The sequence below is a fragment of the Haliotis rubra genome, unplaced genomic scaffold (assembly GCF_003918875.1).
Source record: "Haliotis rubra isolate DU_JTF1 unplaced genomic scaffold, ASM391887v1 Scf5, whole genome shotgun sequence".
Lineage (NCBI taxonomy): Eukaryota > Metazoa > Mollusca > Gastropoda > Lepetellida > Haliotidae > Haliotis > Haliotis rubra.
The window spans coordinates 2596877-2620808 of record NW_025767190.1 but is presented as its reverse complement, the minus strand read 5'-3'; the positions used below and the strand labels follow the sequence as shown (position 1 = coordinate 2620808).

At 42.6% G+C, this 23932-nt stretch overlaps 1 protein-coding gene across 1 annotated transcript in view; it reads left to right on the top strand.

Moving 5' to 3' along the window:
• Positions 1–23932, top strand: part of LOC124291682 — a 43302-nt gene that overhangs the window by 5053 nt on the left and 14317 nt on the right. The window contains 13 exon segments of the mRNA XM_046728732.1: positions 2952–3029; positions 4863–4928; positions 6055–6159; positions 7036–7288; positions 8572–8742; positions 15852–15951; positions 17215–17326; positions 17732–17890; positions 19482–19564; positions 20988–21063; positions 21343–21447; positions 22602–22796; positions 23226–23352. Coding sequence (XP_046584688.1) covers positions 2952–3029; positions 4863–4928; positions 6055–6159; positions 7036–7288; positions 8572–8742; positions 15852–15951; positions 17215–17326; positions 17732–17890; positions 19482–19564; positions 20988–21063; positions 21343–21447; positions 22602–22796; positions 23226–23352 — 1630 coding nt within the window.

Here is a 23932-nt window from a genome sequence, read left to right as displayed (position 1 = left end):
AATGTGATGTTCAGCATGATATCATTTATGTCATGTCCTAACATCCGCCTAAACTGAGAAATGTGATGTTCAGCATGATATCATGTATGTCATGTCCTAACATCCGTCTAAACTGAGAAATGTGATGTTCAGCATGATATCATGTATGTCATGTCCTAACATCCGTCTAAACTGAGAAATGTGATGTTCAGCATGATATCATGTATGTCATGTCCTAACATCCGTCTAAACTGAGAAATGTGATGTTCAGCATGATATCATTTATGTCATGTCCTAACATCCGCTTAAACTGAGAAATGTGATGTTCAGCATGATATCATGTATGTCATGTCCTAACATCCGCCTAAACTGAGAAATGTGATGTTCAGCATGATATCATGTATGTCATGTCCTAACATCCGCCTAAACTGAGAAATGTGATGTTCAGCATGATATCATGTATGTCATGTCCTAACATCCGTCTTAACTGAGAAATGTGATGTTCAGCATGATATCATGTATGTCATGTCCTAACATCCGCCTAAACTGAGAAATGTGATGTTCAGCATGATATCATGTATGTCATGTCCTAACATCCGTCTAAATCCGAGAAATGTGATGTTCAGCATGATATCATGTATGTCATGTCCCTAACATCCGTCTAAACTGAGAAATGTGATGTTCAGCATGATATCATGTATGTCATGTCCTAACATCCGCCTAAACTGAGAAATGTGATGTTCAGCATGATATCATGTATGTCATGTCCTAACATCCGCCTAAACTGAGAAATGTGATGTTCAGCATGATATCATGTATGTCATGTCCTAACATCCGCCTAAACTGAGAAATGTGATGTTCAGCATGATATCATTTATGTCATGTCCTAACATCCGCCTAAACTGAGAAATGTGATGTTCAGCATGATATCATGTATGTCATGTCCTAACATCCGCCTAAACTGAGAAATGTGATGTTCAGCATGATATCATGTATGTCATGTCCTAACATCCGCCTAAACTGAGAAATGTGATGTTCAGCATGATATCATTTATGTCATGTCCTAACATCCGTTTAAACTGAGAAATGTGATGTTCAGCATGATATCATGTATGTCATGTCCTAACATCCGTCTAAACTGAGAAATGTGATGTTCAGCATGATATCATGTATGTCATGTCCTAACATCCGTCTAAACTGAGAAATGTGATGTTCAGCATGATATCATGTATGTCATGTCCTAACATCCGTCTAAACTGAGAAATGTGATGTTCAGCATGATATCATTTATGTCATGTCCTAACATCCGTTTAAACTGAGAAATGTGATGTTCAGCATGATATCATGTATGTCATGTCCTAACATCCGTCTAAACTGAGAAATGTGATGTTCAGCATGATATCATGTATGTCATGTCCTAACATCCGTCTAAACTGAGAAATGTGATGTTCAGCATGATATCATGTATGTCATGTCCTAACATCCGTCTAAACTGAGAAATGTGATGTTCAGCATGATATCATGTATGTCATGTCCTAACATCCGTCTAAACTGAGAAATGTGATGTTCAGCATGATATCATGTATGTCATGTCCTAACATCCGTCTAAACTGAGAAATGTGATGTTCAGCATGATATCATTTATGTCATGTCCTAACATCCGCCTAAACTGAGAAATGTGATGTTCAGCATGATATCATTTATGTCATGTCCCTAACATCCGTCTAAACTGAGAAATGTGATGTTCAGCATGATATCATTTATGTCATGTCCTAACATCCGTCTAAACTGAGAAATGTGATGTTCAGCATGATATCATGTATGTCATGTCCTAACATCCGTCTAAACTGAGAAATGTGATGTTCAGCATGATATCATTTATGTCATGTCCTAACATCCGTTTAAACTGAGAAATGTGATGTTCAGCATGATATCATGTATGTCATGTCCTAACATCCGTCTAAACTGAGAAATGTGATGTTCAGCATGATATCATTTATGTCATGTCCTAACATCCGTCTAAACTGAGAAATGTGATGTTCAGCATGATATCATTTATGTCATGTCCTAACATCCGTTTAAACTGAGAAATGTGATGTTCAGCATGATATCATTTATGTCATGTCCTAACATCCGTCTAAACTGAGAAATGTGATGTTCAGCATGATATCATGTATGTCATGTCCTAACATCTGTCTAAACTGAGAAATGTGATGTTCAGCATGATATCATGTATGTCATGTCCTAACATCTGTCTAAACTGAGAAATGTGATGTTCAGCATGATATCATGTATGTCATGTCCTAACATCCGTCTAAACTGAGAAATGTGATGTTCAGCATGAAATCATGTATGTCATGTCCTAACATCCGTTTAAACTGAGAAATGTGATGTTCAGCATGATATCATGTATGTCATGTCCTAACATCCGTCTAAACTGAGAAATGTGATGTTCAGCATGATATCATGTATGTCATGTCCTAACATCCGTCTAAACTGAGAAATGTGATGTTCAGCATGATATCATTTATGTCATGTCCTAACATCCGTTTAAACTGAGAAATGTCATGTTCAGCATGATATCATGTATGTCATGTCCTAACATCCGTCTAAACTGAGAAATGTGATGTTCAGCATGAAATCATGTATGTCACAAGATGTGTTTTCATTGTGTATCCATCAGATTTGAAAGAAAACCATTCTGTCCTTTCTGCTAATCTGGTGGTAAGGTTAGTAGCTTTGAATCTAATGAATGTTCATTGACCATGCCATTGCATTCATGGACAAATACGACAAGTAGCATTATTGGTTTCCCAGTAATGTACAGGGAATGCAAGCCTGTGTCTGTGTTCTCAGGGTTTTGCTAGAAATGCAAGGCTGTGTCTGTAATACCATTGTTTGTAATGGAATGCAAGGTTTCTGTGTTCCGGTTCTTGTAATAGAACTTCAAGGCTATGTGGTCCTTGTTCTAGGTGACTCCTGGGGCAGGTACTGATCCTGCTGTGCTCAAGTTCATATGGACGTTTGAAGGACATGTCATTGAGTTCAGGGTATGTGCACATTGTTAGCCATGTTTCACTGGTCAATTCTGATGTTATTGTTGTATTCTTAATCATGTGTGAACTCAGTTCAATTTCTAGACAAATTGTTCAAATTGATAATTCATAGCTTGAAAACTGATGTTATCTGGAAACATAATCTTTAACGTTTGTTTGTCCTGTTCATATCAGCACATGTGTACATTAACTCAACACACTTCGTCAGTTCTCAACTGATGACAGGCCAAGAATTAGCCCTGAAACATTGTTACACAAAAGAACAATCAGATATGTTAAAGAACATGACAACAACAGATAGTGATAAAGAACATGGCAGGAACAGATAGTGATAAAGAACATGACAGTATCAAAAAGGGATAAAGAACATGCCAGCAACAGGTATTGATAAGGAACATGACAGCAACAAAAATGATAAAGAACATGCCAGCAACAGGTATTGATAAAGAACATGACAACAACAGAAAGTGATAAAGAACATGCCAGCAACAGATAGTGATAAAGAACATGACAGCAACATATAGTGATAAAGAACATGACAGCAACAGATAGTGATAAAGAACATGACAGCAACAGAAAGTGATAAAGAGCATGACAGCAACATATAGTGATAAAGAACATGCCAGCAACAGAAAGAGATAAAGAACATGACAGCAACAGAAAGTGATAGAGAACATGACAGTAACAGAAAGTGATAAAGAACATGACAGCAACAGAAAGTGATAAAGAACATGACAGCAACATATAGTGATTAAGAACATGACAGCAACAGAAAGTGATAAAGAACATGCCTGCAACATATAGTGATAAAGAACATGACAGCAACAGATAGTGATAAAGAACATGACAGCAACATATAGTGATAAAGAACATGACAGCAACATATAGTGATTAAGAACATGACAGCAACAGAAAGTGATAGAGAACATGACAGTAACAGAAAGTGATAAAGAACATGACAGCAACAGATAGTGATAAAGAACATGCCAGCAACAAAAAAGAGATAAAGAACATGACAGCAACAGAAAGTGATAAAGAACATGACAGCAACAGAAAGTGATAAAGAACATGCCTGCAACAGATAGTGATAAAGAACATGACAGCAACATATAGTGATAAAGAACATGACAGCAACATATAGTGATTAAGAACATGACAGCAACAGAAAGTGATAAAGAACATGCCTGCAACAGATAGTGATAAAGAACATGCCAGCAACATATAGTGATAAAGAACATGCCAGCAACAGAAAGTGATAAAGAGCAAGGCAGCAACAGATATTGATAAAGAACATGACAGTAACAGAAAGTGATAAAGAACATGACAGCAATATATAGTGATAAAGAGCATGACAGCAACATATAGTGATAAAGAACATGACAGCAACAGATATTGATAAAGAACATGACAGTAACAGAAAGTGATAAAGAGCATGACAGCAACAGATATTGATAAAGAACATGACAGTAACAGAAAGTGATAAAGAACATGACAGCAATATAAAGTGATAAAGAGCATGACAGCAACATATAGTGATAAAGAACATGACAGCAACAGATATTGATAAAGAACATGACAGTAACAGAAAGTGATAAAGAGCATGACAGCAACAGATATTGATAAAGAACATGACAGCAACAGATAGTGATAAAGAACATGCCAGCAACAGAAAGTGATAAGGAACATGCCAGCAACAGAAAGTGATAAAGAACATGACAACAACAGATAGTGATGATGAATTTTGTGTAACTGCATATATATATATGACTATCACTTGATGTGACTTGTCTAGATGAGAGGATGAAGTAGTTTTTGTTGTGATGCCAGGTGGAGGTGGCTGATGACTTGATGCTGTTGACATATGAGAGGTGTTGTATGCTGCAGTGCCAGAAGGTGAGGTTTGGGTTCACTAAACTACCACCCGTGAAGATCCGGGTTAGAATTGATCTCCAGTAACCCATGCTTATTGTAAGAGGCTACTAACGGGATCTAGTGGTCAGGTTCGCTATCTTGGTTGATACATGTCATCGGTTCCCAATTGCGTAAATTGGTGCTCATGCTGTTGATCACTGGATTGTCTGTTCCAGACTCGATTGTTTACAGACTGCCACCATATGGCTGGAATATTACCGAGTGCGTGTAAAACTAAACTCACTCACTAACTAAATTACCTATTTTTACACAATCCGTAACTCCCAGCAGAATGTTTACATAATTTCAGCAACTCTGTTTGTGTGGTTAAATATATTACCTAAAGACTATATGGATTTAATTTATGATGCTCTATTATTTATGCCATGACTTACTGAAATATCTAGTTTGATAGAGAACCACGGAGTCCCTAGCTACATGACCGCCTCCGTGGTGTAGTGGTTAGAGCGTCCGCCCGGAGAGCGGAAGGTCGCGGATTCAATCCCCGACCGCGTCATATCAAAAGATGTTAAAATGTGGTACTTGTTGGTCCCTGCCTGGCGTTCGGCATTAATGGGTACAACAAGGACTGGTCAGTATAATGTGTCTGAGTGGGGTATTCATGCTTCACTGCAGCATGGTATCTCAGTGGGCTAGCACTATAAAACCAGCTTCAGTCTGGGCTAGTACAAGCAGCCGCACATACACATTCACACGCGTCATATGAGCGAAATATTCTCAAGCACGACGTTAAACCCCTTTTAACCTCACCACCTCACCCCTAGCTACATGGGTATGTAGGGAGATTTAAAACTGTGGGTAAATCACAATAAAGGTCTTTAAGAAATAAAATCTGGATTCTTTTGTATATGTCACAAATCGAAATGAAATTCCATCATGTCGTCAGTGTTACAGATGCAGGAGAAACTCATTTCCTGAGACTATGATAAATGTAGAAGTTATTTATATTTTATTATTTCATGTATCATCCAAATTTGGCTATATTCGGCAATATGTGTACTGGTTGAACTACTTGTCAATCAGTCAAGGATCCGTACATCTGTAACCATGTGTACAATGTGGTGGTGACTGTTGTTTCTCATTTCAGGTGTCATCCAATGACCCTAAAGATGATGTGCCGTTCTCATTCCTCAGTGCAATGGAGGAAGGTTACTTCTCAGAACTCAGCATAAGAGCTGATTCTGGAAGAGAGGTGTGTCTAGGCTCCAGTTCAAACTATATACTTACACAGTTTGGTTGCGTATGTATATTAAAAAAGTGGAGATATCAAACAAATTTTTTGATGATGCATCCTGGTGTGCACAAATGATGTGCCGTTGAAATTCTTCCCTCTTGTCTTAGGGGAGACCCATGAAGATCCAGGTTAGAATTGGTCTTCAGCGAACCATGCTTGTCGTAAGAGGTGACTAACTGGATCTGGTGGTCAGACTCGCTGACTTGGTTGACACATGTCATCGTATCTCAACTGCATAGATCGATGCTCATACTGTTGACCACTGGATTATGTGGTCCAGAATCGATTATTTACGGACCGCTGACGTATAGCTGGAATATTGCTGAGTGGGGCGTTAAACAACAACCAGCCAGACAACCCTCTCTTTGGTTGTTCTGATTCTGAATGAGACTGTATTTACTTTGTAGACATATTGATCACCCATGGAACATTACAACTTATCTCTTTGTGAATAGTGTTAAGACAATAATGACACTGGTCATGCTTGGTGTCAATAAATCAGCATTACTCCTGGTTTCTTCCCTTGAAGTGTTGATCATTTATTATACAGTTGCTGGTTTAAATGCTGTTATAATATCATAATGTAATTATTACTAATATTAAATCTCAACACATAATACAAGCATCACTGAGAAAGACTTTGTTACATTGTTACATATATTTTACATCTGTAGAGAGTGTATTGTTTTTTTGAAGATTACTGAATGCATACATATAAACAATTCCTGTTGAAAAATTTCATATATGGAATATAATTATTTGTCAAAACAAAGGTGCCTTCAGTTCTGTGTGAGCATTGTTGAACAGGCTGATAGATAGTGTTTGTCCCATCAGTTCAAGGTCCACCAGGTCTTGCTGCAACTGAGTGCCCCCGAGATGGACTGGCTGCGGTCCCCTCCCCCACTGACTGGACTGCGGGAGGACGTCCTCCAGGCCACCCTACACTACCTGTACTCGGAGTGTCTACCCAGGGGGCTGTCCGAGGACACGGCCAAGGCCTGCATCAAATCTGTTGGAAAACTGCCGGGCTTCTCCAGATTCTCAGATCTCTGTGATACGTTTCTAAAAAATACAGCACTTAAAGAACGTAAGTATGGGTGGTCTCCCTTGACTTGATGTAATTACGTCAGTGAATGAATAGAACATGTTGGACAAATGTAGCCAGTGATGATGGGCAGGAGTACTGTAGATGAGTGAGGCAATGTAAGAGTTTTGTAGTCTGTTTGATTAGTTTCAAATGTTTCTTAGCAAGGTTCTCATGTTTTTTTATGTATAAAAGGGAAGTTTTACAATAATTCAACATTTGTACTTTAACAGATATATATTGAGTCACTAGCATCACAGTAGTACTTGATGGGGCTGTGCAGAAAAGATTTTATTTGGGGGCGTGGTGGGCAAGCTGTCTAAGGTGCCAGGGTAGTGATCCAACAAGCTTGAGGTGTCAGGATCGAGCCCACCTGTGACTGGGTGAAAAAACTTTGGAGTCAACTTTGTGTACAGACTCTTTCAGTGTTGTCACAACCCCTAGTGTACAGTACACAACTCTGTGCACTTAAAAGAACCCACGAATCCGTTGGTAAATGACCAGATGGTAGCCTCATGAATACGTGCAAACACCTAGTTGCTGGTACAGCAATGTGCAGTGAACTTGGACAAAGTACTGTGACTATGTATCCAAGTCCACCCAGCTGTGAATGGGTACCTTGTAAGGATTTGGTGCGCCTAAATGACTGCAAGAGTTGTATGTTCCCCAGGGAGTTGAGATTGAAAATACGATGTGCCGTTAGTATGTATATTCAAAGCGGATTTCTTTACACGTAAGTCTGTATTCAGTTCGGTTGTGTATGTTGGTCGGTGGTGTTGACGTTGGGTACCTCGTAAGGATGGGAAAGCCACATTAACTCAGTGTGCCTTATGGCGGGCACGAGTTGTATGATCCCCAGGGAGTTGAGATTGATAATACAATGTGCCGAGGGAAAAACAACTTGTGAAGCACCTTAGAGTGATCTAGAAGTAGTTCAAATAGGGCACTGTAGAAATGTGACGTATGCTAATAATAATAATTATTTGGTTTTGTGAAATAATAAAATTGCTCACCATAACATGATTCAAGTGCAGATTGTCAAGCTTGTCTTTAGAGGTGACTTAAATATGGATCAAATAGTTGTAGTGGTCAGACTTGACATGGGATTTGCTACCTCAACTCTGACCTGGTTCATTGTGTCACCATGCTTCACTGGCATGGATTATTTCTCACACTCACAACCACCAGCAATAAACACTGTTTCTATCTACCGTGTATGTACCCAGATCACCTGTCTGCTAGTGTACCTACCAAGTCATTCATACCTATGTCATTCTCTATTACAGAAATCACCAACCTCATATCAGATATGCATGGGTGTGCTGACAAGATCATAGAACTGTTCAGTGTTAAAGGAGGTGTGGGCGAGGGGCACCTGTCAGTGGACTCCAGTCTCATGTCCAACCCAGCCAAGCTGTGTTATACTGTCAGACAGGGCCTGAAGGAGGCAGCAGTTGGTAAGTTACTTTAGTTAGACTCTGAGTGGGGGTGGGAATCAGGTGTGGTCGGAGTCAGGGGAGTCAGTAGGGGATGGTAGTCGGCCAGTCAATAAGGGGAAGGAAACGGTGAAGGTAGGATGCGATTAAGGGAAACTGTGAGGTGATTGTGGAGTTAAGTGAGCAAGGTGACATGCTAGGAATGTGTCTGTACCAAGTGTTTCCCAAGTTTCACTTTCAAATTGCAGTTAAACTTACACACCATGCCAAATTGAAAACTCATGCAATAAAATTAAACTTGATCTGTCTGTATAAAATGACTGACAGAAACAAATTCCTCAGTCTTAGCACCATGCTCAGTCATAATAATAAATAATTAAGAGATACTGCAAGGTGATTGTGGGATTAAATGGGCAAGGTGACATCCTAAAAATGTGTCAAACTCTGAACCAAGTGTTATCCAAGTATTGCAGCTGGACTCTGCCAAATTGAAAAATCATGCTATAACATTAAGCTTGATACGCTCTGTATAAAATGAATCTAACAGAAACAAAATATTTAGCACGACGTGTAGTCATAATACATTTTTAAACTTTACCTATCTCACTGTACGCACCTCTCTTCTTCTACGACCATGTGTGGAAACGTGCTGTAGGCTAAGTTGAATCAAACATTACCTGGCCTCTGACCACCTGACCTCTGCCCCCACTCCGATAGCAGCACCTGTCAATCATCTCAATAAGTGTTGCAGATTGCTCAGATGATCACGTGATGGTCTGTGCCTGTCATTCTCTTTCTTGTTGCTACGTCGTGTGGACATGTGTTGATCTTAGTGAGATTTTGATTGTGTTCAAAATAAGGAAATCTCATCACAGTACTTCTACAAAACAAAGTGCAATTGTAACTTTTCTGCAGCGGACCCACATATGTTGTGTGTGGATTGCTTGGGATGTTGTGATTGAGCGCACCGGTGTACCTACTGTGCTCAACTTGATGATGATGCGTCGTACAAAGACATTTGTTCGCCGGTCTAAGTCCCCGGCGCCGAATGAAGAATTTCTATGTGAAGCTTCAGATTCCTATCTAAGTGAGGATCTCCAGCATTTTTTTTCGAGACCGCAAGAGTCCAGTCTGATTGTAATTCAAGACTAGAGTTGTAGTTTTAACTACTTCGTCTGGCCAGTCCTTTCCGTCTACTCTGGTGATGATTTCTCAGAATCCTGGTGATCCTACACCGACTGTTTCCAGTGCAGTGCTTGGTTTGATGGCCAATCTTCACTCTCAAGGGGAGGATACGTTCGGTTCGGCGCTCTCCAGCTCAGTGATTGGTTCTACGCTTTCTACCAATGCACCGCTTGTCTCCAGTTCGGCGCTTTGTCCCGGTTTGGCACTTTCATACACTCCTGTGATGTTTACAAGTATCACGTTGAGTTCCAGTGCGGCGCTTTTTACATCTGCTTCGTATGCTGTCCCACCTGTTTATAGTTCACTGCCAATTTCAAGTACACCGCTTACCTCTGAAGCGACGAATACATTCAATGCGCCACTTGCTCCCGGTTCGGTGCTTACTGTCAGAGCGCCACTTGCTACCAAGGTGCCCTTTGCTCCCGGTTTGGCGCTTGATACCAGAGCGCCGCTTACTCCCTATTCAGCGCTTACTGTCAAAGCGCCGCTTGCTCCCGATTCAGCGCTTACTGTCAGAGCGCCGCTTGCTCCCGGTTCAACGCTTGCTGGCAGAGCGCCACTTGCTCCCGGTCGACGCTTACTGTCGAAGCGCCGCTTGCTTTCAATGCGCCACTTGTTCCCAGTTCGACGCTTACTGTCGGACTGCCATTTGTTTCCAATGCACCGCTTGCTTCCGACTCTGCATTTACTGTCGGAGCGCCTCCTCCTTCCAATATGTCACTTGGTCCAGGTTCGGCGCTTCCTGTCAGAGCGTCAGTTGCTGCCAGTGTGACGCTTACTTCCAGTGTACCACAGTCTGCCAGTGTGCCGATCTCTATTGGTTCAACGTTGCCGCCTTTGCCAGGTCATCCACCCATGCCAGCCTCTTGCTCTACATTGCCTCCTACTTCGAGTACTACGTCGATCACCTCGGGCCAGACCTATTTTACCAGTTTCTTGGGATCAATCATCTGAGAGTTCTGCGTCTCGGCCTTTTGACTTTGGTGCCATCGTTCAGGCTGTGGCCTCAGCTTTAGGCCGGCAAGTCCCAGCTCCAGCTTCAACTGTTCAGCCAACTGCCCCGCGACCGTTCCATTGCAGTCCATGGATGAAGTTACTCAATCAGCTACACCCCCTCCTACTTCAGATGGCACTTCGGCTTCAGATGTCAGCGTTGATGCAGTCGACACACCTCAGTTATTAGTTTGGATTGCTGATAGCCTTCGACTACGTCATAGTAGTTTACCCTACGGACTTGTTGACTAGTTTTGATATGAAACCAGGTGACTTCAGGTCTATCACTGTTCCACCTCATCCCTGCATTACTCAACTGGCGGCTTCTCTTGGCTTTAACTTGGCGTCTTCCCATGTTCAAGGGTATTCTATGTTGATTACCTCGCCTCTTGTGGATGATGACATCGCACTTTTGGGTTCTAAACAGAGAACTTATTCTCCATTTTTGGTTGAAGACCGTGAGTTGTCGCACCTTGATGGTGCCATTCGGAGGATCCTAGCTCCCCTCAACTTGGTTTTGACAGCGACTGAAGCTGTGGCTATGTCTGTCTCGCATACGCGGCTACCCCTCAACAGGTTTATATTCGGGCTTCGATGGTGTTGCTACAGGAACAGTTCCAGCCCATCTTGGATCAGCTGGCCCTTTTTTTCTCCTACCTCACGGCAGTTCGGCACAGGGGCCCGCTTCACTTATCTTCGTGGGAGGAAAGATTTCGGACAGATCTTTTCCGTCAACCTTGGTCAGGCAGATCTCTCTTTAACAGGGTTATAAGAGACATAGCTGCAAAGGTTGGGCAGGATGCTCATTTGCAGGTCTCTGTGGAGTTGTTGAAATTCCAGCGGTTACAAGTAGAGGATTCGTTGCGTCAACGGTGGCCAGCTACCTATGTGCCGTCCAACCCAGATCTCATTCAGGATCTTCTACTTCCTTTCGAGGAAGAGGGATCAACAGAGGGCGTTCCAACCATCAGCAGCAGGCGTTCAGTGCTCCTCGACCAACTTTTGGTTCCGAGCAGTCCTCCACGCAGAGAACCCCGAAGCAGTGACTTGCAGACATCAGAGCACGATTGGGTCCTTCTGCCTCCAATCGTACCCATCACAGCTTCCCAAGTAGGCGGAAGACTTGGGATTTATGCCCGCAATTGGACCATCTTGGACGACTCTTACGTTCTCTCCACTCTGTCCAAGGGGTTTCAACTTCCGGTCATCGGCAACCCCCCTCTCACACTATCTCCGGAGCACAGGACGTATCCTCCTCGTCAAACGACTGTGCTACGATCCACCATAGCCATGCTTCTTCAGAAACTTGCGATCAAATCCCTGGGCCCGAATCCTGTCGACCCGGGGGTTTATTCTCCAATCTTTCTGGTTCCCAAGAAGGATTCCAACAAACTGAGACTCATCTTCAACATGAAGGTCTTCAACAAGATGTTCCTACAACCTCCGCCTCATTTCTGTATAGTGTCGGTGGCTTTGCTCAAGACTATCATCAAACCGGGGGATTACATGGTCAGACCTACAGAATGCGTACCTCCACATCTCGATCTTCCCGGACCATCGCAAGTTTCTTTCTTTCATCTTCGCGGGCACCCACTGTCAATGGCGGGTGCTCCTGTTTGGAATTTCTTCGGCCACGTGTCTTTTTACACGAGTGACGAAGCCTATCACCAGCTTCCTACATCGCAAGGGGATATTGTTCGAAACTTACATCGACAACTGCATCCTATGTCGCATGGGGTTCACGATGCAGCTACTTCCCCAGTTAGGCTGGCTGGTCAACATGGAGAAATCAGAGCTAGTCCCTTCACGCCGCCTGCAGTTCATCGGGGCGGTGTTCGACACTGAGCGCAACAGACTGTTTGTGCCGAGGGATCGTTTCTGCAAGATCCGGTGGTTAGCTTCCCTTGCATTGTCTCAAAACAGGACTCTTCGTCAATGACAGGAGCTCCTGGGTCTCTTGACGTCGGCCCAGGCGTTGACCCTCAGGGGTCAATTGCAACTTTGACCCTTGCAGTTGTTCCTGGCTCCACACATCAGGGTGGGCAACCAGCTCTCTCTGATCACGTTACCTCCGGCGCTCCATCCCCATATCCTATGGTGGATGGATGAGTCGAACGTTTGCGACGGAGTTTGCTTGAGGCCGTTCGTCCCGACTCACCACCTGTACGTGGACACATCTCTACTCAGGTGGGGGCTCACCTTCTCGATCAACGAGTGGCAGGCCAGTGGTCTCCCGCAGATCGTGCTTACCTCATCAATATTCTAGAGCTCAGGGCGGTGATACTTTCCATCACTCTCTGGCAAGAGACTCTACAATCGACCTCTCTCATGATCCGGTCAGACAATGCAGCAGTGGTGTGGCACATCAATCGGATGGGATCGACTCCTCAACTCCTACAGCGTTTCTTCCAGTTGGTGGACAATCTCAGCATCTCAGTTTGAGCCAACCATATTCCAGGAGTGAAGAACGTGATTGCGGACTCCCTGTCCCGTCCACTTCGTCCCTCCCCGACAGAGTGGAAACTTCATCCACAGGTGTTCCAGACCATTTGCCTTCTGCTGATGACTCCGACAGTGGATATGTTCGCCACTCGTTTCAACCACCAGCTGCCTCTGTTCGTGTCTCCGATTCCGGATCCGCTTGCCTGGGGTCTCGACGCTCTAGTCATTCCTTGGGATGACCTAGACGCGTACGCGTTTCCTCCAGTGGCCCTTCTTCCACACATACTACTGAGACTATGCACGACTCAGCGGATGACACTGCTTTTGGTTGCGCCCTACTGGCCGGCCAGAGGGTGACTCGTCGATCTACAAGAACTGGCCGATCCAGATCCCGTGCCACTTCCCGAACTGCGTCGATCTTCTGGTTCATCGCTAACTGCATTGGGATATCGCTAACTGCAAAGGGATATTCTAAGCATGTCGCTACTGCCATCACGACAGCACATCGCTCCTCTACTAGGTCACTCTATGATGACAAGTGGAAGAGTTTTGAGGCGTACTGCAGGGTCATAGGTATAGCTTCTCCCACTACTGTTTCACCACAGTTGGTGGCAGAGTACCTCCAACATCTTCGAACCTCCAAGAAGCTTAAGGGTTCTACATTGTCTACCTACCTGGCTGCTCTTAACACCGTTATTGCACCAGCCACAGGAGTGAAAGTGTCAACTGTTCCTGAGCTCCAGTCTCTCCTCAGATCTTATAGACTTGCTGACCTCCCGAAATTCACCACCATCTTATAGACTTGCTGACCAATAACCCTTGAGGAAAAGATTCAGATAACTTTTAAGAACCACCATCTTGGGACCTTTCCGCCTTGTGCGGTTTGAGAGGTCAAGACATGCTGAAGTCTTTCTTAGTTTACGGTGGAATTTCGTCACCTAGAACTTACAACCTGGACAGCTGGACTGCATGTTCATGATTCCACCGCTGTCCACTATCTTGGGTCCCTGTGCCCAGTTGGACACAGCGGATCTCTTAGCTGCCTCAAAGATCGACTGTTCATCCTGTTCTACTTAGCTGCCTCCAAAGATCAGAGTGTTCATCCTGTTGTCATTCTGGATGAAATCCACCAGTCTGCATGCCTATGATGCCTATGCCGACCTTCCTCCACCTTCGACAGCAAATCCTCATGAAACTCGGGCCCTAGCTTCCACCATGGCGCTTCATAGGAACTGCTCCCTCCAGGCAATCATGGCGGGATGCTTTTGGAGGTCGGATACCATTTTTGCCTAACACAATCTTCGGGATCTCTCGGTCACGGATGTGGAGGGCCTACATCAGTTCGGCCCTCTGGTCCTAGCTCAGCAGCTGCCATCGACCCGTGCTCACAGATGAAAGCAGTCCTTCCGCGTGTCGGTTTTGCTTCTGTACATTAATAAAAGATCTCGATGTTATCTTGTCTTTTGTACCTTTTTCACTTTGGGCTTAGACCACCTCACCTAGGGAACTAGGGTGTGTTTGCACTGTCATAGATTTGACTCAATAGACTGAGGGGCCAGTCTTGTGTTACATGCAGAGGGGTCGACATTCCGCTTACTGACCTCGACTCTCTGAGCAATTACGTCAGTGAAGCGTTGATTCGACACCTGCATGGTTTTGAAGCGTTCCATTCCTCATTACTCACCTTTGGGGGATTGGTACTGAAGAGTTGAGCATCCGGAACTAGTCCTTTCACCACTTTCCAGTGTGTGTCTGTGGAAAGTTTAGGGACTGGTCCAGAGCGTTAAACTTTAATTCATCACTTGATAAATCCAGGGAGGTGGGGTCCACTTGCCAAACTCGCGCCTTTTGCCTGTCAAAAATTGTGGTTGAAAACCACATTAATTCGGGATCGAGTTTTTTGTGCTATGTAAGCATCTGAAGCAACCCATCACAAGTTAGTTAGCATATCGGGAGTTTGATGTCTCCTGGTGTTATGAGACCTCATGGTTGTAGAGTTGATATGGGATAATCTATCTGTGAGATAATGCATAAGTGAGATAGGATAAGTTTAAAAATTTGGACATTTTACTATAAATTGTCACATCCTATCTCACCCGATTCGACCTGCCACTGGAAGCTCCAACGAGAATGACAGGCACAGACCGTTTGATCATCTGAGTAATCTGCACGCTTGAGATGCCTACAGTGCTATCGGATTGGGGGCAGAGGTCAGGTGGTCAGAGGCCAGGTAACTTTTGATTCTACAGGCCGTTTCCACACATGGTCGTAGAAGAAGAAGAGAGGTGCATACCGTGAGATAGGATAAGTATATAAATATACAATTTATAGTAAAAGTTCCAATACCTCAATCCTGGGTAACCCTGTACTATGAGTAGACATTTTCACTTCATTATTACTTGCTGATTTTAAGCTAGTATGCTGTAAACATGTTATACAACTTACAAATGATCATGAACAACTCTAATGAACGCTGAATAGTATATGCATATGTATTTATCTTTGTCCAGCCTGTGCCAAACTGCTGATCCTTTGTGACCTCTTCTCAAAGAGGAAAGGAGAGCTGTCGAGAGAAGAGAGACATGAAATAATGAAGTATGCCAAGTCAAGGTGAGCTGGACTGCTGGTCCTACTGTTATATTCAGAACAAGTTATTAAGGCACCTCCGTTAGTTACACAAGTGTTACTTAGGCACCTCTGTTAGTTACACCGTTGTTACTTAGGCACCTCCGTTACACGCAGGTGTTACTTAGGCACCTCCGTTAGTTACACAGGTGTTACTTAGGCACCTACACCGTTGTTAGTTAGAGCACCTCCGTTAGTTACACAGGTGTTACTTAGGCACCTCTGTTAGTTACACGTTACTTAGTTACACAGGTGTTACTTAGGCACCTCCGTTAGTTACACAAGTTAGTTACACAGGTGTTACTTAGGCACCTCTGTTAGTTACACAAGTGTTGCTTAAGCACCTCCGTTAGTTACACCGTTGCTACTTGGCACAACCTGTTAGTTACGCAGGTGTTACTTAGGCACCTCCTGTTAGTTACACAGGGTAGTTACAGGTGTTGCTTAGGCACCTCACCTCAGTTGTTACTTAGGCACCTCCGTTAGTTACACAGGTGTTACTTACAGGTGGCAGGCACCTCTGTTAGTTACACAGGTGTTATTTAGACACCGTTCTGTTAGGCACCGTTACAAAGGTGTTTATTAAAGAACCTCTAGTTACACAGGTGTTACTTAGGCACCTCTGTTAGTTACAAAGGTTTGTTATTGGGAACCTCCTATCAATTCACAGAGGATATTATTTGGGCACCTCTTTTCATTACATAGAGCATATTTTGTTAATGCGCCACGAGTGAACATATCAACTTTGTCAGACCACTCGATGAAATATTCATGTTATTTGACAACATTAACAAAATATTCTATTTGTTATATTTTGATCATTGTTTATAAATGATCAAGACATCGATCATTTCGTTAATGGCAGAAACGTAGTTCATGGCATTTTGTTAATGGCATTTCGTAGTTCCAGGCAAAAGTGATATTCTACTCAGTGAAATTACATGTTATTCTACTCAGTGAAAATACCATTTTTATTTTCACCAATATTTACAGTATTTCACCCTTAAGAATATGATAAACAGAGGATAATATTTTGGCACCTCTTTTAATTACACAGATCATATTATTTGGGCACCACTTTTAATTACACAGAGAATATTTAGGCACTTGTGTTAATTTTGACAAAGACGATGTCACTCCTGATACACTGTCAGGACGTGGAACAGTCAGTGAACAAAACCTCTATATAAACCACTTGCATGGCCACATTTAGATTATCGTGTGAGTCTATGGGGTTGATGTTTGCAGGTTACCAGTATTTATGAACCAGCTCCACAAGTTCCTGGAGGTCATCAAGCAACACACATCCAGTCTCAGTGCTCCCCAGAGGAACGAGATCGCCACCTACCTTGTGCCTGAGGTCAGGCCTGTCCACAGTTTCTACTTTATTTAATAATTGAATGATACAGCTATTCTTGATGTTTATGTGCATTTAGTCAAGTGCAAAATAGGAGGAATATTTCAAAGTATGATGATTTGATATGAATAAGTCTGCTCGTTTGATCTGAGTATGATGCATGCAATTTGTGTAATTTTGTTTATAATGGTTAATGTGCTATGTGTCGCTTTTATGTCCGGTCTCATTGAGGTAGCCACAGTTAAGACATTCAGATATTTATGATGCTGAAAATAAGTATGAATACCCTTTTGCACCTGGTAGATATTTAACTGCAAGTCTTGTAAACTATTATGCCGAATTCAACAAATCATCAATGGTGACTTGTGTGTCATACCCTATTCGTAACAATATTGATTCCTGGCTCAGCTTGAGACAACACTGGACCTGATCTTCCGCTTCGCTGTGGAGACCAAGGATGCCCTTGACAAGGTCATCACCTCCAGCAACACGTCCGAGAAGTCAGAAAAATCAGACAAACATAAAAAGGGGCATGTTGGAGACGTGTTAGGAAAGGCACTAAAAAATGTGAGTCTGTGACAGAAGGGTACAGTGCATGAAAAATCTATCAGGGCACTTCTCAGTCAAGTGCTTATCAACTCCAAGGGAAAACAGGAAAACATGTGCTCTCTTGTATCGTGTATTACCCATATTTCACAGTACAAAAAAAGAAATCCGGAAAAAACAACACAGTCCTCAGTTAACCGGACGAGTCGCGGATAAATTGAAATCCGGGCATAGGGATACTTCTCGACAGTGCAAGTGATCGGTGCTTCAGTCTAGATAAGGTAGTTTGGGTGGCTCAGTTATCTTGGTACTGCAGTTAGCTGGGCAGAGTTAACTCCCTTAGTCATGCCAGAAACCTATGATTGTGTGTTCAAATCCCAGTTCACCCTGCTTATTTTTCTTGGTTTGCAAGTACCATACACATAATCATAGTTTACATCTGGAACCTGCATCACACCAGGCTGTCCCCTATCATGATGCTGAAATACTGGTTAAAGCCGGAGAGACCCAACTGACTCAATCACTACTGGATCAGGGCTCTTTGATCCTAGGCTGTAAAACCAGTGCAATGGTCTTGAATTAGAAGACTAAGCTACTCTGTTTTCAATTTTGCTGTCCTTTATTGTTGATTTAAGACCACTAAATGTAATTTAACAACCGAACGCGTTAGCGTAAATTAAACATTTAGCAGTCTTAAATCAACGATAAAGGACCACAAAATTGTAAACAGAGCAGCTTTATCTTCATTCTAGCACGACTCATAAGTCTTTTAAAACCGAAGTGTTTGGCGTGCAAGAACACAAGGCATGAAGGGGCCTTTTTCCTGGAAATCGCTTGGAATCGTCCCGTTGAGGGACAGGTTGTGTAATGAACAAGATAAGACATTTTCAACAACATAAATGCTTTATTTCAGGAACCAGTATGCTTGTATTTGTAACAAGTAGCATACATAAATAAGAAAAATACAGTTTATACTGTGAGCAAGTACAATTATTTGATTTTTCTCAAGTGAATTATTGATCTCCCCTACTGTATGACAATCGACTTGCGCCAATTCAAGCCGTGAACTCTGTATGTTTAGTCGCCGCTAAGTTTATTCACGGAAATAATTGTTGATAACCACCCCAACTATTCCCAATTTGGAAAAGACCTGACATGCCACGTTTTATGTGGGTTACATGGACAGTGGAAGTGGAAGGACTGGGCATTACGGCTGAAGCGGTCAGGTTAGGACGCATGGGCCGACGTGTGTTGTCGACGTCATGCCTGGTCTAGACCCGGTTTGAATACTGCTGCTTTTGCGCTGCTGACAAATTTTCCTGCTTCGTAGTTTCTTCACTGGGATTAGGATGAAGAAATTCTTCTTCAAACTATTCGCATTTTACTTCAAAAACATCAAAAATGCCGCCGAGGTAGAAATTGCCGATGTCCGACATGTTTGTTTGCAAACAAAAGGGTCAACGAGTTCATTGTATTCATACTTAACATTATGATAGGGCTATTAGAGGATAACAGTTGTGTTGGGTTTACTGTATCAATTACATGTTTTAATTTTAAAAATGCTATTATTCCATCCATATGTTTATGGAGTTTTTAATAATGGAATTTCCAGGCATTGCACATGAAAGAGCTCAAGAAACTGAAGAACTTCCATGACAGGACATCAGCCAGCTTCACACATCTAATGCAGAAGAAGTAAGTTATGTCTGATTGAAGGCAATGCTCTTGCCATGATGAGTGTGCTAGTTAATTTGGGATATCTGAAGGTTAAAATCCCCCTGTACTGACCTTGGTATAACCAGAGTTGCGTAACCTAATTGAAATTTTTTGAATGACTGGCAAATTTGAAAGACTGCCACATAGAGAATACTACACTCGGTCTCATTGCATACCAAACTCGTGACCTTCTTATGGTATTTGACGTCGCTTTCGCTTGGTCAGATACCATAGGAAGGTCACGAGTTTCGTATAACTCGTATGTAATGAGACCGAGTGTGGTATTTTATTTATTACCCACGTCCTACATGCATTAAATTGACAAATAGCGTATTTTTTGTTATTTTTCTGGTTTCAAACCGAAACCAGTTTCATAAAGAGGTTGCGGAAGAGTTTTGTACTGTAGTACAATATTTGCATGACGTCACACTGTATTGATGTCACTACCTTGGTAACCGACATCACGATGCATGCATGTTGTCATTGCCTCGTACAGCCTCCTACAGTAAACTACTCCGTAGCACCCCATTTCTTGGTTTGCAGTTGCTTCACTCGGCTAACATCACTGGTGAAAACATAGCTTTTATGTTTTTCGATGGATATAATGTCTCAGTTCGACTCACAATTAAACAGCGACACGGCAACGTTCGCAATGTTTACATTCCCACAATGCATATAAGTTGTAGAATGAATGAATTCACGTGTTTGTTATGAATGAAAAAATAGTTACGTCAGAACATGACCTAACTGAGAGGTCATCGGTAATCCAATCCAATCGCTAGCTCAGGTCAAGTCGTTACGACACAGGTCAACGCAATATGACACTCGTGTGACGTACGAGATAAGTATGCAACTACCCATACGTTGACCACGTGGGTTTAAAAGTCCAATATGTTTTTAGGGTGAAAGGTATGGCATGACATGACAGTGTATATTTTGTTCACACCTCTTGCTGGAGTTCAGTATGAAGAACAAATATGAATATAAAATGAAGATGTGATGAGGATTGATGAAAAGAATTTTAAGGGTGATAGGAATAAATAAAAAGCCAGAATAACACAACTGCAACACGTCCTCATGGCAGGGCTATAGGGGGAGAAAACAGGATCCTTGCACTGTGACTTATATGACTGCATGTTTCTATTTGTAGTGCCACCCCATGAGTATAAAGTTGGCAGACAGAGATACATGCATTGTGATGGACTGATCACTGTCTGTAACAACTAGGAATACTGTGTTTATGTTAATTATGTTAAAGATGTCAGAAGATTAGCCTTGGTTTGCTGTCTCACATGGGTACAATTTGTGAAGCCCATTTTTGTTGCCGTGATGTTGCTGGAATCTGTCAGTCAGTCAGTCAGAAGATTCTTGTTGCTGTCTTTCTTATGTTTTCTGTGTTCAGAGAAAACTTTGGTATGATGACACATGGAGAGAAAGTGAGGTCAGTCTCAAAAAACCTGGAACAAGTAATTGATGAGGTGAGTGAAGGTCCAGGCAACTGAATAACAGCTCATAGTTATCTTTCACTATCTCCAGTATTAGCTTAAACATGTTTTTTGCAGTTTTTAGTGCAATTAACAGGGTTTATTCCTCAGGACCTGTGCCCCATTTGCCTCAGAGGTGTTGATGTAGTTAGGACTGACATAAATCAATGTTGTGCTAGGGAAATGTGAGGATCAATAATTTGTCAGCGCATGTATTACATCCTGGTGTGTGGAGTTGTCTCCCCTGAACACTAGTGACACTGACTGTTCCAGGTGCCCTTCTTCCTGGTGCGTCTTGAGGAGCTAATGGCGGCCTTGGATGAAAAGGTCACATGGAGAGAGTGGAAATATCTGTTCAAACTTGGCACATCAAAAGTTGTAAGTTAATCTTATATCATAGTTATATCCACAGTTGTGTGACCGCCTCTGTGGTGTAGTGGTTAGAGTGTTCGCCCGGAGAGCGGAAGGTCGCGGGTTCGATCCCTGACCGCGTCATACCGAAAGACATTAAAATATGGTACTTGTTGGTCCCTGCCTGGCGCTCTGCATTAATGGGTACAACAAGGACTGGTCGGCTCGGAGTCAGTATAATGTGTCTGAGTGGGGTATTCATGCTTCACTGTGGCATGGTATCTCAGTGGGCTAGCACTATAAAACCAGCTTCAGTCTGGGCTAGTACAAGCAGCCACACATACACATCCACAAGCATGCACGTCGTCATGTGAGCGAAATATTCTCAAGCACGACGTTAAACCCAATTTCACCTCACCTCACCTCCACAGTTGTGTATTGCATCATTCAAGGAATATTTTCCTGGGGCCTATGTGTTAAACTTCATCATCATTAAACTGATGCTGTCATGTTGGTTAAATTGTTAATCAGACTGTGACGTAGGTGTGTCAGAACTCTTCTTCAGTAGGATAAAGAGAAACCACATGTGGCACTTATAATCTCTGATGTTGATAATGTTGATGTAAGTAACAAAATCATGACCAATAATAATAGTCAAATCTTCATGCTGTGCTTTTCCGTGCTGGATGTTCTGCTTAAAGCGATAAATTATTACCTCAGTCTGTGGATCGGTTGTACAGTTCTGCTCAACTCACTGGGGCGGTTGGGTAGCCTAGTGGTTAAAGTGTTTGCTCGTCATGGCGAAGACCCGGGTTCGATTCCCCACATGTGTGAAGCCCATTTCTGGAGTATTGCTAAAAGTGGTGTAAAACTAAACTCACTCACTCACTTTCTACTCCCTGGGTATCATACAAACCAAGCTGCCCTGAAGGTCATTGGTCACATGATCAGCTCATTCTATTGGATACCTACATGGAGTTTAAAAGTGCAAATATCATGAAGATAAAATTGTTTGAATGATTATGGTAGAAGTATGTATGCAAGCAATGAAACTGAATAGTCAGGCCTCCATTAGCTGGGAACCCCAACTTCAGCTGATGGCTGTTGGTCATGTTGTATCTATATAATGAGACATTATACCGGACTAACAAAGATCAATGGTACCTGTTTCTTGTGTATAGGCCTGGGGTCTCGGCAAAGTGTTGGCCAACAAGTCCACTCTGCAGCATCTCATCGACCAAGCCTGTGACATTGCCAACCGGGACCAGTTCACAGCGTCACTGGCATCCCTGGGTTTGACGTCACCGGATGCCAGTCAGGACAGCAGCGGGGCAGGGGGAGGTAGACAGAGTCACGGACCCACAAAGTATGCTCAGGTCAGTCTCCATGGGAACGCAGCACATTGTCTGATTGGTTACTGTGTCTCCATAGTAACACATGACATTGTTTGGTTGGTTACTGTGTCTCCATAGTAACACAGCACATTGTCTGGTTGTTTACAGTGTCTCCATAGGAACACAGCACATTGTCTGGTTGTTTACAGTGTGAGGTTTAATTATGTGCAAGTGTCATGGTTTCAACCACATGTTTGTCTAGAATCCCGTCTGTGCTAGATTTCAGCCAACTATCTAGACTGAATGACCCTGGCACACTTATATTGGATGTATATGAACAATAAAATAAAGATAAATGGAACTGATGTGTAAGGTTCCTTGGAGTTTTCCTCTTTCCTTCGCCATGCTGGTAGTTAACCCTGCAACCTGGTATCAGATCAATCAAGTAATGAGGTGTTTCCAACCTTGCAGCTCAGCTCAATAGAATCCCTATGCATCCCCCCGTATGCCCGAGACAGCCGGACAGCCAAGAGGGCGCTGGAACTGCTACGTAAAGGAGAAAAGACCGATATGACCTTTGAAATAGAGGTTGTGCATGGTAAGGTTTATGGCGTAGACGTTCTAGTTCAACAGTCCTTACCTCTTGCCATTTACATGCCACTGATGTATACTCTGATTTATGTAGACTTGATCAGAGGCTGATATTTTCCCTGAATCTGCAGTGCATATCAGTTAACATTCCCTGTTGGAATAGCTCATATTCCCAACTCATTATACTCTATCTGTGTGTAGGTACTGATAACAGGACCAATACTGGTATTTGCCAATTTTGCTTACTTTTATGTCATTCAAGTTAGACCCATGAAGATCTGGGTTAGAATTGATCTTCAGTAACCCATGCTTGTTGTAAGAGGCAACTAACAGGATTGGGTGGTCAGGCTCTCTTACTTGGTTGGCACATGTCATTGTATCCTAATTGTGTAGATCAATGCTCATGCTGTTTATCACTGGATTGTCTGGTCCAGACTCGTTTATTTACAAACCTTCGCCATAAAACTGGAATATTGAGTGCGGCGTAAAATTTAACTCACTCATTTATGTTACAGAGTTTGAGAAAATAAGAATCTGTGACAATACAAATCTCAGTTTTGCCTGACATGTGTTGACATTACTATGCG